The sequence below is a fragment of the Ostrinia furnacalis genome, unplaced genomic scaffold (genome assembly GCF_004193835.3).
Source record: "Ostrinia furnacalis isolate ACB-3 unplaced genomic scaffold, ASM419383v2 OfSCF7348, whole genome shotgun sequence".
NCBI classification, from domain to species: domain Eukaryota; kingdom Metazoa; phylum Arthropoda; class Insecta; order Lepidoptera; family Crambidae; genus Ostrinia; species Ostrinia furnacalis.
In genome coordinates this window covers 1155277-1169584 of record NW_021137587.1, presented here as the reverse complement: position 1 = coordinate 1169584, position 14308 = coordinate 1155277, and the positions used below count along the sequence as shown (strand labels likewise).

Sequence of the window (14308 nt, the reverse complement as noted above, 5' to 3'; positions counted from 1 at the left end):
GCATTTTACATCACGACCACTTCTTTTTTCGAAACGAAAATAGCCTTGGCTACATATTTTCCAAGCTGACTGTACCCACTGAGAGGAAATGCCGCCAATAACCTAGAATTTTCACACGACCGACTCGAAAGCCTATATTTACGACGTCTGGGGAATACTTATTGATTCGTTATAGCCATTGCTTATATTATAAACAGCTGTTTATTTCTGTTGTTTGTTACTAATTACCACTAATTATTTATTAATGTAAGTAAAGACAGTGTTTAAGGGCAATAACTATAGAGTATACAATTATAGGTATTGGACAATGCTTCTATGTTAAATACTTATCAACTAAATAAAAGAACTCACTCTCAAGTGGGTGATTATTTCCCGAAACGTAATTTTTGCGCTGATCCGATATCTAATTGGTATTGTGAATCGAAGGTTCAATAGCAGTGGATTATTTTCCCGCAAAATTGTTTAATAATATCGAAAATCATTGCGATTACATCCTCATTTAGTTGTAATAGCAAAGTGAAAATAATAAAAATATATCTACAAATAAATTAACTCGGTGAAAAGAATACGAGAACCATAATTTATACATTATTACGAAATATAACACTAGTAATTAAGTAGTTCACAATTAGCAGCGGAACTAAAACTTAAACGCTCCACATTTAGTATCGAACAGGAACAATAAATTGTAAAGTACATAACCAATTAAACCTCGTACATTTTACTGATTTTACGAACAAGTTACGGTCTCGATTGGGAAATCCGTGATTCACAATTTGCTGAGTTACACTGAACGAGAAAATGTGGTCGCACTTTAAAATGAAAATCATCAGACTCTACGTTGCGGGTCCAATGACAGTTTAACTTTCCCCCGGGACAACGGACGTTTTTTTGTGGCGGTCAAACTGTAGATCCTGGCTACACAGGAGTTGCAGTGGTGGGAATAGTCCCGTAGACTCTACGTTTTTATTGCTCTTCTGAAATTATTTTCATTTGATGAAAACAGACTAAACAGTGTTTTATAATATGGTGCTCTTAAATTATTTTTATGATTACATCCTCATATCAAATCAATGGATAGTCATAACAGTGGTATGAAAACAGTAGTTGGAGTGAGGTTAATTCCGTTACGTTATCTTATTGTTTTTTCCATTATTTCCTAATTAATAAATTTTAACTCAGGTTTAACAGCTATTAATGACATTAATTAACTTGTATTGCTATTAGTTTTAAGCATTGTCAGCCCTGACACTCAGACTAGCGCCTGCTTATTAAAGTTCCTGACGATCTTGTCAACTAACTGTACTATAATTAAAAGCATTGCTACATTTCTAGCTGAGCAGTCAACAGCCGCACGCGCAAACCCGTCGGGTCGGATTCAGTAACGGTCTCGTAGAAACCACCAAAAAAACGCTCTTAAACTTGACAGAGCCAAACCAGTCGTGACACACACATATTTAAACAATCTCAATACGCAGATCAGTTTATGCATACCAATCACGACCTCGGTCCAATCAAAAAGCGACTTTGGTAGACGAAATTAAAACACAAACTAGATTGCATTTGCTGGAGACTTGATGTCTAGCTCGGCTACATGCCTGACAGTTCTTGACAAGAGGAGGTACAACTTGATCTAGAACATTCAACTTATTTTGAAGAGGCCTAACTCTTTCTGACACCTGTCTGTCTTGCCGTCCAATGTTTCAAGCGCATTCTTCAGTAATTATCTTTTGAGAATTGGTCCGTTCTAAACGAGTTACGATGAGATTTAAATCGTTTCGTTAAAATTAGATTATCCTAATCGTTGTTTACGTGAACACGTGTATTCAACTTGCCGACTTTATAAAGTCTCGTGGCTAGACCGTGATTTGTTAAGTAGTGCAGGTTATCACTTTAGTTGATTTGTTGTTAAAGTTTTTTTTATGCATAACAAGGCAGGTATTTGACTGCACACAAGTACTCGTCACATCAACTTTACCATAAGTAACTTCTCTTCAATGAAACTTGGGACTTTGTTGTTTCAGGCGTTGTGTTTCCAAACTACAATAGAATGGTCTATTTTTGCGATCTATGCAGCAGTGCTCATACTTACTCTTACTTACTTTATCATTCGTTTAGTCCTAGAAATCTCAAAGTGCGTGGTGTCCTCCAAGATGACCTAAACTATTCCTTATTTTGTCTACAAGTATGACCGAGAACTGAATCCATCTAGTGTAAAAGAGAAAGACACTCACCTCGAGATCCCTGAACACATCGCGTATATCAGGCTTCTTCGCTCTGGAAGCAGCCCGCTTCCTCCTCACAGTTCTGTTGAGCCGGCGCACGCGCCGCCTGACGGCCGCGGCCTGTTCCCTTGGCAAAGGCCTGACAGCCTCACCCAGTTGGGCCTCCGTCACCTCCAGGCCAGCTTGGAAGGGCGCTGCGAGGGACCCCAGGCCCGCCGCTTGCAGCCATTCCGCCTCTAATTCGCCTTCTGCAACAATCAAAGATGGCCGTCAATTTTGAAATTCTTCTTTTTCTTTTGTTGTAATGGCAATTATTTTTTTAAAGAGGTTAATTTGTGTCAACGTCAACAGGAAAGTTTTGAAATTCGAATGCAATTGCAAATCTGTCAGAATGGTTTCAAATTGATGTCAGTAGATGGCGCGATATGGTTTAAAAACAATTACCATTTGTAATTAAAAACGAGTTAAAGGGCAGCTATTTTCGAAAAGTTATTTATTGTTAATTAATATTAAACAGCTTTAATGACCTAGGTAGGTAGACGCCTATGTTTTAGTACCGACAGGTGAGTACTGAAGTAAGAAATAAATATAGGCAATTTCGATTTATGATTTCTGAGCTACTTAACTTTTATTATCCTGTTTTACGATTCTATCGTATCATTGCTACCTACACTTTATTAGAGATATTTTAATAGGAGGTAGACGACTAAGAATCGTTTGATGAAATTATGATATTTTTTACGACCTTTAAAACTATTTCGAACGTGTTGTAGAGTTCTAAAATGACAAACATCCTGTAATTAATGTCATTTAAAATTATTATAATAGCATTGGTCAATGGAGTGGTTAACAGTAATTTAAATCATTGGTTTGTAACAACATACATTTAAAATAATGTAAGGATTCAATAATTGCATTTAAGGGCTATTTTCATACGTACAGTTTCATACATAATCAAGATTATGTGTTAAGAGCGCAATGTAATAAAAAATTCGCCCTTCAAACATAATTCACGCTCTACCTATGTTTTTGTGCGCGCGCGCAAATCTTCCGCACATTTTTTCTATCCATGCGTGCACGTAGTATCATGGTATAGTTATTATGCTCATAATCTCAACACGGTATACCGCAACTACTAGGTTCGATTCCGACTATTTCCTTAATGATGCTGATTATAGTTTTTTCGCCACAACCATCATTATCTTTTTACCCCATAAAAATAAGGAAGCCATAATTCACAGAATAATGTAGCTGCTGGTTTCTTCATACAGAATGCTAGTAAATTGACTAACAAAACTGTAATGAATATGAATAGGCAGGCAGACATGAAATGCATTGAAGTCTTTCAATATGGCCTTAAATGCTAATGATAGTAAGTAGATAGGCATAGGACTAAAATAATAAGAAAAACACCGCTAATCAATCCTGAAACGAAAAGAAACAATCAAATCCACTCTAATGAACATTTAAAATTGTTTTAATTTAAGTACAAGTATTATAAAGCGTAGTTGCACATTAACTAATATAAAAAGTAATAAAATTACTTAGTGTAGCCTTATAAAAAGAGGATAATTACCTAAGCATTAGACAAAAGAGGATAATAGGACCACACAACATGCTTTCTTGCTTATCATTGATGTCAAACAAAACTCGCTAACAAGGATAACGAAAAGCAGGCAGGATACGCTGCGCGTGCGATCCCCACTAAAAATAGGCATGTCTGCCTTCTGAACTTCTGATTCACCCTTGATGCATTTTTGGCTAAACTGGTAACAGAATAGTATTTTTCTGTAGGAAATGAAAAGATCGGGATGATTTCTTTGTGAAACCAAATCCGTAAACCACCCGAAATATTCAAGTTTAAAAAAATATGTGCGATATAATTACTTAATAATCCTTTTTTATGTAGTCGTATTGATAGCATCTAGAATAATTATAGATGCTATCAATACGCTAGCTACTGTCTATTTATGATCGCTATCTACCGCAATAAAAACTTTATTATTATTGTTTTAATTCAATAGTTGTTGATTGATAGCATCTAGTTACTGTCTATTTGTGGTCGCTATCTACCACAGTAAAACTTAATTAATATTGTTTTGTTCCAATTACGACTGAAGTAGGCAATTCAGGCCATTCACCGGACGCACTCACTCGGATGAGTCACAACTGACTGTTTCAGAAATGGTAGTAGTCAGCATTTAAACTGGTGCATGTAACTTAACACAACCCCGTTGACAGTAGAGACTAGAGTACATGCATTAATAAAACAAGTGACGAGCGGTATTATACAGTGTGTCCGGGGAAGTAGTGATCAAACTTTAAAGGCGTGATATGGACAATTTTATTGACGAAAATACTTCAAATGTGTGACTCGACCCGCCTCTCGACAAATTGCAAGAGTTAAAGTTTTATTTTTGTTAGTGTTCACCTGTTCCTTTAAATGGCATGGGTTGGGCATCTTGACACTGACATGCCAATATTTGGTATCATTCGATAGCTAGCAAAATTACAGTAGTATAATACCGTATTAATCGTAAATATATATTCTGTAAAGAAACTCAGACACGGTACTCATTGTCAGCCTTTTTTCAGTGTCACTTAAAATAGTTTAATTATAAATGCGAACTGGCGATTGAAACTCAAGTAAATTAAGCCTACTCTCGTTAAGACTTTTTCTAATGATAACGGAATATGGATGAAAATTGTAAATCTAATTTAATTGATTCCCAAGCGTGAAGTATATCCATTACCTATCTACAGCCTTCCATTATACCGCCGTGTTCGTTCCATATGTCAGCGAACGGTACACTTGATAGCCAGCGGTTTATCCTTAACGCTCCATCTACAATCTACATGTCGGCCATCATTGGTGATGACAAGTAGGTGAACATTAAAAGCTTTGACATTACATTGAGGCAGTAATTGTAACACGTATACTACTACTGTTGGCTGGGTAAATCCATGATGTTATGGCCTAGCTAGATAGAAAATGGTGGCGTGAAATTCAGGGACAGCTGTGTGTTAATAACAAAGAATACTTATGAAATAAGATCTCATCGCCATTGCCACTAAAGGCTTTTTCTATAGGCAAATAAGTTGAAATGTAAGTACCTACCTACGGCGTAATCATCACTTCCCATCAGATGAGATACAGGCCAAGAGCTTGCTCGTGGTGTATAAAAAAATCCGTAAGAACATAAAGGAATTAGCAAAATTGTCTTTCTAAACAGGGAAAATTTTATAGAACTAAGTACGAAAAACTAGCTGCTGTTTTTAAGCGACTAAAATGAAGGATGTATCGTAATCAAATGAATATAACTGTAGCAACAGTAACTATTTTTCAACTTGAAATGACAATAATATTTTCAAAGTACATACTCGTAACGACAACTAAAATACCACAACCGAGGTACATATTTTTAATTCTTAAAGGAATAACAACCATTATCCTTTATACATAAATAAACGTTAGATTACGGCCGTTGTTGACGTTTTAGTCAATCATCATCAATTAAACCATAAAACTCCACTTTCCTTGCACTGCATCGACGCACGCGCCGCGGGCGCCACAGGATGCGCTTGTTACCGCCTATTTATATCGCGGAACTAGCGATTAATGCACTGGAGCTTTATTTTATAGGCTTGTGTGTGTTGTGTACGCAATAGAGCGGTAAAATGGAGAAGGAAGTGATGAACGTACAGCCACTGTATGTGAAGTAAACACTGTGGCATTTTATGTGGTTGTAATTAGCAATAGAAAAACGTATCGTACGTAAAGAAACTTTTATTATACCTACATATAATAAAAGTTTATTTACGGCGGATTAGATTTAATTAAAATTCCAAGATATTTTGAATTTTCAGTAAAGGAAAACTTTGCAAACCTTAAAAGGTCTTTGGTTAAGGGCGTGCACCGTAAACTGTTCGCGAGCTCATTAAATCCAAAGTACCTATATTACTTTATTTTACCGATTAAGCTTCGTCAAAATATTTTAAAGCTTTTCCGTTTCAATAAGTAGCGCTCTATCAAATAATGCTTTTTATTTAACTCAGAATAGAGTTAGACAAGCTTTTACATAAAGATAAAAACTCATATTTAAAGAGAATCCTTTAATATGAACTAAAGACTGATACAAAAAGACTAAGAGTACTGTATATTTATTTATTTATCTTTATTAAAGAAACATACAGCCTTATTTGACACATGCAGCTTAAAATTAAGTGGCTTATACATTGGCCTTTAAAGTTTCTAAAGCTAGGTTGTACAGTCAAAGTTGAAAAGGAGACAGATGTGTAGCATAATTTATGCATGCAAAAGAAAATATTAACATTAAAACATTATAAAAAATTAACATGGATACACTAAAGATCAAGTAGATTGAAGGAATTAATCTTTATTTACAGTGTGCACCTGACTCAAGCTAACACCGGATGCAACTGGATCGCCGTAGCAGCCCTCTGTAAACATTCTGCGATCTTTCAGAGGATTTATCGTCCATTTCAATTGCCATTGTTCTCGCGTGAGAAGCAGTTTACCTTGTATGGAGCGTAAAGTTATTGGTTTAAACGAGGGATACGTTTACGTGCAAAACGCAAGTACATATTCAATACACCTATCTTTTAATAAGCTTTGTGTATAGGTAGGGTGTGTTAGGTTTTAGTAATAGCTACCGTTAATATTAATCTATTAATGAATTACTTAATACATAATTTAGTAAGTTAATTACATAAGTATTGTATTTACCACAGACAATAGTAACTCACCGATAACATATTTCGCATGGAAACGGCATAGCGCACCCATAACACACATTAACAAAGCGATTACTGGCCACTAATAACACAAAAAGATAATATTCACTTTACATTACAATAAAAAAACTAAAGCCATGACTCCCTAGCTTTTGTTTTACGCGCCAAACGTTATCGAACGCTGCCGACAGTCAATGAGGATCAGTACTGTTGTAGAAAATTCAATAAAACTAGTATCTACGTTAATCTTTAAGACATAAGAAAGATATATCTTTTTGAATTATCCAAATCGGACCATTACTTACGAAGATATTAAGTAATAAACATAGGCCGTTTTTGCCGCTAAAAGTCAACGTACGCAGGGCCGCGTGACGTCATTATATCCGAATCGAGCGCAGCCGGCGTACTATTGGGATGGAAAATATTTTTTTCCAGCTAAACTATCAGTTTTAGAAAAAAACTTTTAATAACATTTATTCTTCAAAATAAAGTAACCTATCGACCAGTAATTTTTAAAAATAAAAATTGTGAAAAATAAGTATTGCTATGTCCAAAAACCACATTTTCATAGGATTCGATGCAATGCGGAGACGCGGTTGGGGTGAGTGTAACTTAATGATTGTTTGTATTGAACATAATTATACATAATATGATGCTAATACCCAGTTTCTGGCCTTGGTATGTAATACCCAGCTTCTGGCCGAGGGGGAGTCATACCTAGCTTATGCTTATGGGCTGGGGGGAGGGGCTAGCCTTACCCAGCTTCTGGCCTGGGGGAGGGTGGGGTCAAGTCAAGTCATACCCAGTTTCTGGCCTGGGAGGGGGGGTAAATCATACCCAACTTCTGGCCGAAGGGGAAGTCATGCCCAGTTTATGACCTGGGGAGAGGAGGGGGCGGGCGGGGGAGTCATACCCAGCTTCTAGGCTACGATTAAATAATTTCCAGGAGGGAGCAGCTGTCCTTTCCTGCAGCAGCTGGCCCGCCCATGGGAACGGCGAATAGATAGGTAGGTACGTAGGTTAAACTCAGAAAACTAAATTAGGTATTGCGTGTACATCGAAATGATCTTCATAGCAATGTCTTGCTTGTAGCCTAGGCAGAGTGTATCTGCCTCAGCTATACCTTATTGTTAGAAGTAAATAAATTAATAATTAATATTTTTATATTATACTTGGAAGAAGATATGACTAACAACACTTATGTACACTTTATTTGAATAAATCGCCAAATATACCACCGCGGAGACCCCAAACGCGTCTCCGCGTTCCATTGAATGGTATGAGCGTATGGATTTTTTGCGATATTTTTCACAATTTCTATTTTTAAAAATTACCTATCGATAGCTTACTTTATTCTGATGAATAAATGTCATTACAAGTTTTTCTCTAAAACTGATAGTTTGGCTAGAAAAAAATATTTTCTATCCACGCAGTACGCCGGCAGCGTTCGGATCGGATATAGTGACGTCATCGTTCCCGCGCCGGGCGGTCAGTGAACTTTTTTAGTAATTTGGCCATAACTTCGTCAATTTTTGTCGTAGAACAAAAATTTTTGGACTGTATATTAAGGATTTCTTAGCCCTATAAATCTGCATTCACAGCTAAAAATCGAAATGATCCTCATTGTTTCGGATTCAAAAGATAGCGACCTCATTCAGGGAGTAAGAATGAATGAACCACGTAAAAAGTGCATTCAGTAATCAGCGTGGGAGATACAAAGACTTGCCAAGACTGATAAAATTGTAGGGGCGTCTAGAGTTAGTCACCAAAACGTCAAAGGAAGCACTGTGACGTGTCGATGAACAATTGAACCAGACCAATCTCGCAATGTTACTCACACAAATAGAATAGATTGCTAGCAATTTCTCTACTATCTTTTGGGAAGATCCTTTTAGGGAATAATCTTTTATTCGACTTTTAAAACAGATAAGTAAATCAATGGCACAAGTCTTTAAAGCACTAGAACACTTCACATTTTAATTGCACTACATAATCGTTGCACTGTTTTTATTTTTTATTTATCACAGTTATCTTTCCTCTAGCGAGACCAAGATACCAACGTCTATCTGTCATCTTACTTGAACTACCAATGAATTAACTATATTGTGATCTATATGATAATCACAAGGAAACATGCACTAGAATATTGATCAGTGTCATAGCTAATTGAATAACTATACATAGACATACAGTAATATATTCTATGTGCGTGTATATTAACGTCAATCAACGTCGGCAGGAACAAAACAAATAAATTAATGACATATTTTTTATAATAAATTGCTACCAACTTCGTAAACTCAACATTTTTTAAATAATGTACTCTTAGTTCCAATAGAATCAATACTCATTAACTATTAATAGAATTTAAAAGTATTTTGGTACAATATAGACATCGCAATAATCAAACTAAATTAATTAAATTAAAACAACAAATTCCTGATTTAATCCTAAAAATCCTTTACTGAAATATTTTCACATTAATGCAACCGTTAGCGAAATCGTAGATAATATCTGTTGGATGTTAATCAAATCAGTGCGTTTACCACTATTTATTGCACAAAATAACTGTAAATAAAATATTATTTTCCCAATAGGTATTTCCCTGTCACCTTATCAACCACGATCAATAAATAAACAAAATCTTTTTTCTGGCAAATCACAGTGTTTACATTTTTCCGATCCGCCCTAGTACGTGACGTCACTCGCGGCGTAGCGCGCGTCGTGTCGCGCCCGACTGCGCCGCGATGCGAGGGCGGGCGGCGCGAGAGCCGGGCGTATTTATAGACTTAGTGCCTTTTCACACGTTCCGGTTGCCGGCTATCCGGCGCCGGGTACCCGGTGGTGAAGTGTATGGGCATGGTACGTAGCTTTCACATGTTCCGGCGTAATTAATCCGGCATGCCCATACATTCACGACCGGGTACCCGGCGCCGGATAGCCGGCAACCGGAACGTGTGAAAAGGCACTTACGGTGCGTGCACACTTTGAACTTTACATTATCTTATTTTAGCAGACTGAATCAGAGGTTGTGGGTTCGATTTCCAGGTTGTTTTTAACCTATAACAGAGATGCTGTCAGTGGGAAAGGTGACTCGTCGTAACTAAGTAGGTGTATTTTTTCCAAGTTTTTTAGGAATTTAAACGATTAGATCAAAGTCTATGTAGCCTCAATTGTTACAACTAAACAGGCATGAGAAAAATAAATCACATAAAAGTGGAAATTTTATGCTTGAAAACTTTTATGAAGAGTAATAATAAACGCAATGAAAGTTGTGATTGCTTCTAGTTGCCAATAATTATGAGTTCGTTTCTAAAAAATATTAAGTGTGCACGGGCTTTTACCTGAGATTAACGGACGCGCGTTAAATTCAGACCGTTTCCGATCGTAAACGTGAGTGGAGGAAGTGTCTATAGAACATAAACTGGGGAAAAGTTAATGTAGATTTCATTTTTAGGTCAAAATGTTTGTGTTTAATTGACAATCATAATACATAGTAAGTATTATTTACGACTTGATAAAGTTGTAAACAATACGCGGTTTTGCAACGTGTTTTTAAATGGTTATTTTTATTATAATTCCATGTGATCACAGATTCGTGAAGCGTGTTTGGGCGGGCGGGATGCGCTCGCGCCGTTGTTACGTCCTTATTTATAGACTTTGGACTTTTAAATTAAGATACGGAATTTAGACCATTTCTAATCATACAATGCTGAGCCTTTTATTAAATAAAACATATTTTACATGTAAATAAATGATAAAATGTGAAATACATTCGTCTTACATCCTACAGTGCTGTAATTAATATTTACCTAAATAGGTATTTGCCTAGTACTAGTTCAGTACCGATAGGCACGAAAAGTAAAGGTAGTAAGAAAGTATTAATTACTTAAAATATCTACTGTAGTCTAATGAAAATATGTAAAAGGATACTGAGGCTTGATATTATAAAGAAAACTTTGCCATAACTTTTTTTTCGTGCGTCGTAAGAAACTTTATCCGTCAAAAAAACCACGTCGCAAGCGCATCCTCCGGAATGTGTGCCGCACTGCGTCTAGACGCACTATATTCGTCGCGCGTCTCTCGGATACATTTCTTGTCTTTATTCGCTCCCGTTTCTACATTCCTATTGGCAACAAACCCCACGAGGTCTACCAAAAGGAGTTAAGATCTCAATTTGGACTTTTTAAGCTCGTATACCTAATGAAAATCTTTATATCGAAACTCAAGTATCATATTCATTATTGATAGAGTTATTATGCGCCAAAGATTGTATTTGCTTAAATTGAATTAACATAAAAAAACTGGAATTTAATGTAGTTGACTGGATTTTGGGTTCATAAAATAGACCCGTTTTATCGGGTATTATTGGCCATATTAAAGTCTGATTTCAAGATTCAATCATAAATCAAAAAATTCATGTCAAAAAAGTATTCCAATACGAAAGCTTACCGCCTTCAGAGCCATCAGAGATGTACAGGAAATCCCGTAGTTTATAACTGACTAACACCACCATGATCCACTGAATTCACATAACACATAAACTGTCCACAAAATATCCACGACACTAGACACGATCACGCCGGAGTCCCAAAGCAAACTAAGTCAAAAATCTCGAAACTTTAAAAATGAAACTTTTACTGCTGATAAGGTTTGACAATAAACCCATAATGTTCACAAAGGACGGTAGTCACAATAGATAGGCGAAAGCGATCATTAGGCCCAAAACAAATAAAAACAACCATTCAAAGAGAATGTCGGGACCGCTGTACATTTTATGACCTTGACCGTATTTGGAGTTTAAAAGGGCTGACACCGAACGACGTCATAAAAACGTCAGTGTTAAAAACCAACACTTTCCTAACTATTTTAAGAATAGTTACTTTTGAAATAATCTAGATACAGCTAAATGTTATGTCATAATACTTTGAGTAAGTAGTTATTCATACTTGTTAAATATTTTTGACGAAACAACAATCATAAAAAAGAAAATTCATAAATTATTATGGTAAGGTGAGAGCACACCATGTACACATATTATCCTACAAGACCTTATAATGTAAAAACAAAATCGCACACATTTATTAATACTAACTAACCTCTTGAAAAACAAAAAATCTAATCCTTCATTTACAAACTCTACTAATTAATAAACAGGTATGTAAGACACGTGTGATTTTAAGCTCCCACCTAGAAGCTGTATACTGTCTTAGCCACTAATTGCACCATCCCTTAAACTTAAAAATATTGTGAATTTTCATTCATCAAACCAGACAAACGGCGGACAACTATCAAAGAATAAACTTACTGAATGGAAGAGCGGGCAAAAGAAGCAACTGCATCGTTGGGTCCCATTAATACCGAACTTTTGTTTCTATGAACAACCTCTCTGCCTCTATCCATAAACCTGACTGAAGGCTATTGTTCTGCGCAGAAAGATAAGGGCTCGATGGTCCAGATAAATAATATCAATAAAAGCCAAGCTCGTGACTGGTTTATCTTATTTTCAATACGATTGACGTATTTCAAATGTGTATTTAGACGCGTCTATTTTCAACGCTCAATGGAGTGCCTCTAATAATAGAACTCACTTTTTTCGCTAATAATTCGTAACAAAACATAGTACAGTAGTAATGGAGGTGATTAGAAGAATTTATTAGTGTTAGTTGGTCACTTTTTGCCATCATTGTAACACGGTTTTTCAATATTGTGTAACAAATACACAATGCGACAACTTTTTATGTCACGACGCGACGATAAGATCTTGACAAATGTAGAGTACGAGAGATTTTGATCTTGGAAAATCAATGTTATTGTAACCCAATCTTGTATGATTAATAATGATTTATTATTATTATTATGTATTAATACGTCATTGTAGGTTTATACCTACATATCTATCATAATCTGGGGATCACCAAATTCATATCAAATATTTTTTTATTACTCTATTTCAGTGTGCCTTGGAGATTGAACTTCGCTCTATTGCTCCAAATATCTAATCTTATACCTACATATTTTTATATTGCTAAAAGTACACAGTTACACACTGTGTGTAATCTATACTTCTATACTAATCTATACTAATATTATAAATGCGAAAGTAACTCTGTCTGTCTGTCTCTCTTTCACGCCTAAACAACTGAACCGGCGAAGCCGCGGGCGGAAAGCTAGTAATCATATAAATCAAGCAATAAACATACACTGAAAAAGTACCCTGCTCTCTAGCTGGATTGCCTGAAAATGGGCAGCCCTTGAGGAAACATTTTTTAGGCATCATCTCGTACACAAGACTCATAAAAACGTATGGTTTATACAATACATGTCTTCTAAACTCCTTACTCTCTCTGTACCTAATCCGAGTTAGAATTTCACCCAGGGCGTGGGGTCAGCCACCATAACATGTATGCATGTGTGTCAGGAGCGCGTGCGCACAACAAAGCACGACCGCCATTTAGATAAGAGTAATTGGACCAGTAGGTGTGCATTAGGTTATCTAATTCCTAATGTTTTATACAAATGCTGTTGAAACATTGTTAAACAAATAAAATAAATAAATAAACGGTAAGTAGAGCTACCTGCTTTACTTCTTCGTGCCATATACCATTTTTATTAGAAAAAAATACCATTCAGTGAAGGGACTACTAAGACGAAACTGCTATACCATCTGCTACGAGACAATATTAGACGTAGTAGATTTATGATTTACCACCAGCTCAACCGTTAGGTTTATTATTGCCAATGCCTTTACAGGTAAAGGTTCTTTCTCTTCGTAAAACGAAAACAATGCTCATTCATAACCATTGGGTCTTTGTAGCTATATTCGCCAAAAGGAAGTACAGACCTTCATTAATTTCGTTCTCATTCGATTAGATAAAAAAACACACTTGACAGTATTTTACAGCAAAAGCCAATTAAAAACTGAACCAAATAAATTAACTTTGTAACTAACAACAGTTTGGCGTGCGATATCAAACAAAGGTTGCACAAACTCAGGAAGTCAGATACCGTTCAGTGCCAATTGCAAATTTTGCTAAACAATCGTGCGAATACGAGGAAGTAGTTCAGATGAATACGTTTCATTTAACCGTGTCTAATAAATAATTAATTAAAAAATTCATAGCAACTGTATTGTTTTCGATTATTGTTGACTTACAAGTTTTTGCACGGCAGCCATAAGTAAAAACTACTTCATCAGGCAATACAAGAAATCAATTCGACTATTTCAATGTAACTAAACTTTGTTTTTACTACTGTATTATTGTATTGATCGAGGTTAAGCTTTTAGCTACTTCTTTCGGTGTTTTGGTGTCAAGTTACAACAAATG

At 35.9% G+C, this 14308-nt stretch overlaps 1 protein-coding gene across 4 annotated transcripts in view; it reads right to left on the bottom strand.

Moving 5' to 3' along the window:
* conu (Rho GTPase-activating protein conundrum) overlaps positions 1-14308 on the bottom strand; it is an 87999-nt gene that overhangs the window by 15080 nt on the left and 58611 nt on the right. Inside the window, exons 1-2 of one of the 4 annotated variants that reach the window (XM_028320049.1) lie at positions 12289-12354; positions 2235-2473 (exon numbers count right to left, since the gene is read on the bottom strand). In XM_028320049.1, coding sequence (XP_028175850.1) covers positions 2235-2473; positions 12289-12322 — 273 coding nt within the window. In that variant the 5' untranslated portion in view covers positions 12323-12354. Of the gene's footprint in view, positions 1-2234; positions 2474-6992; positions 7173-11432; positions 11567-12288; positions 12355-14308 lie in introns of those variants that run through there. The other 3 variants (XM_028320047.1, XM_028320048.1, XM_028320046.1) reach the window with 3 other exon arrangements.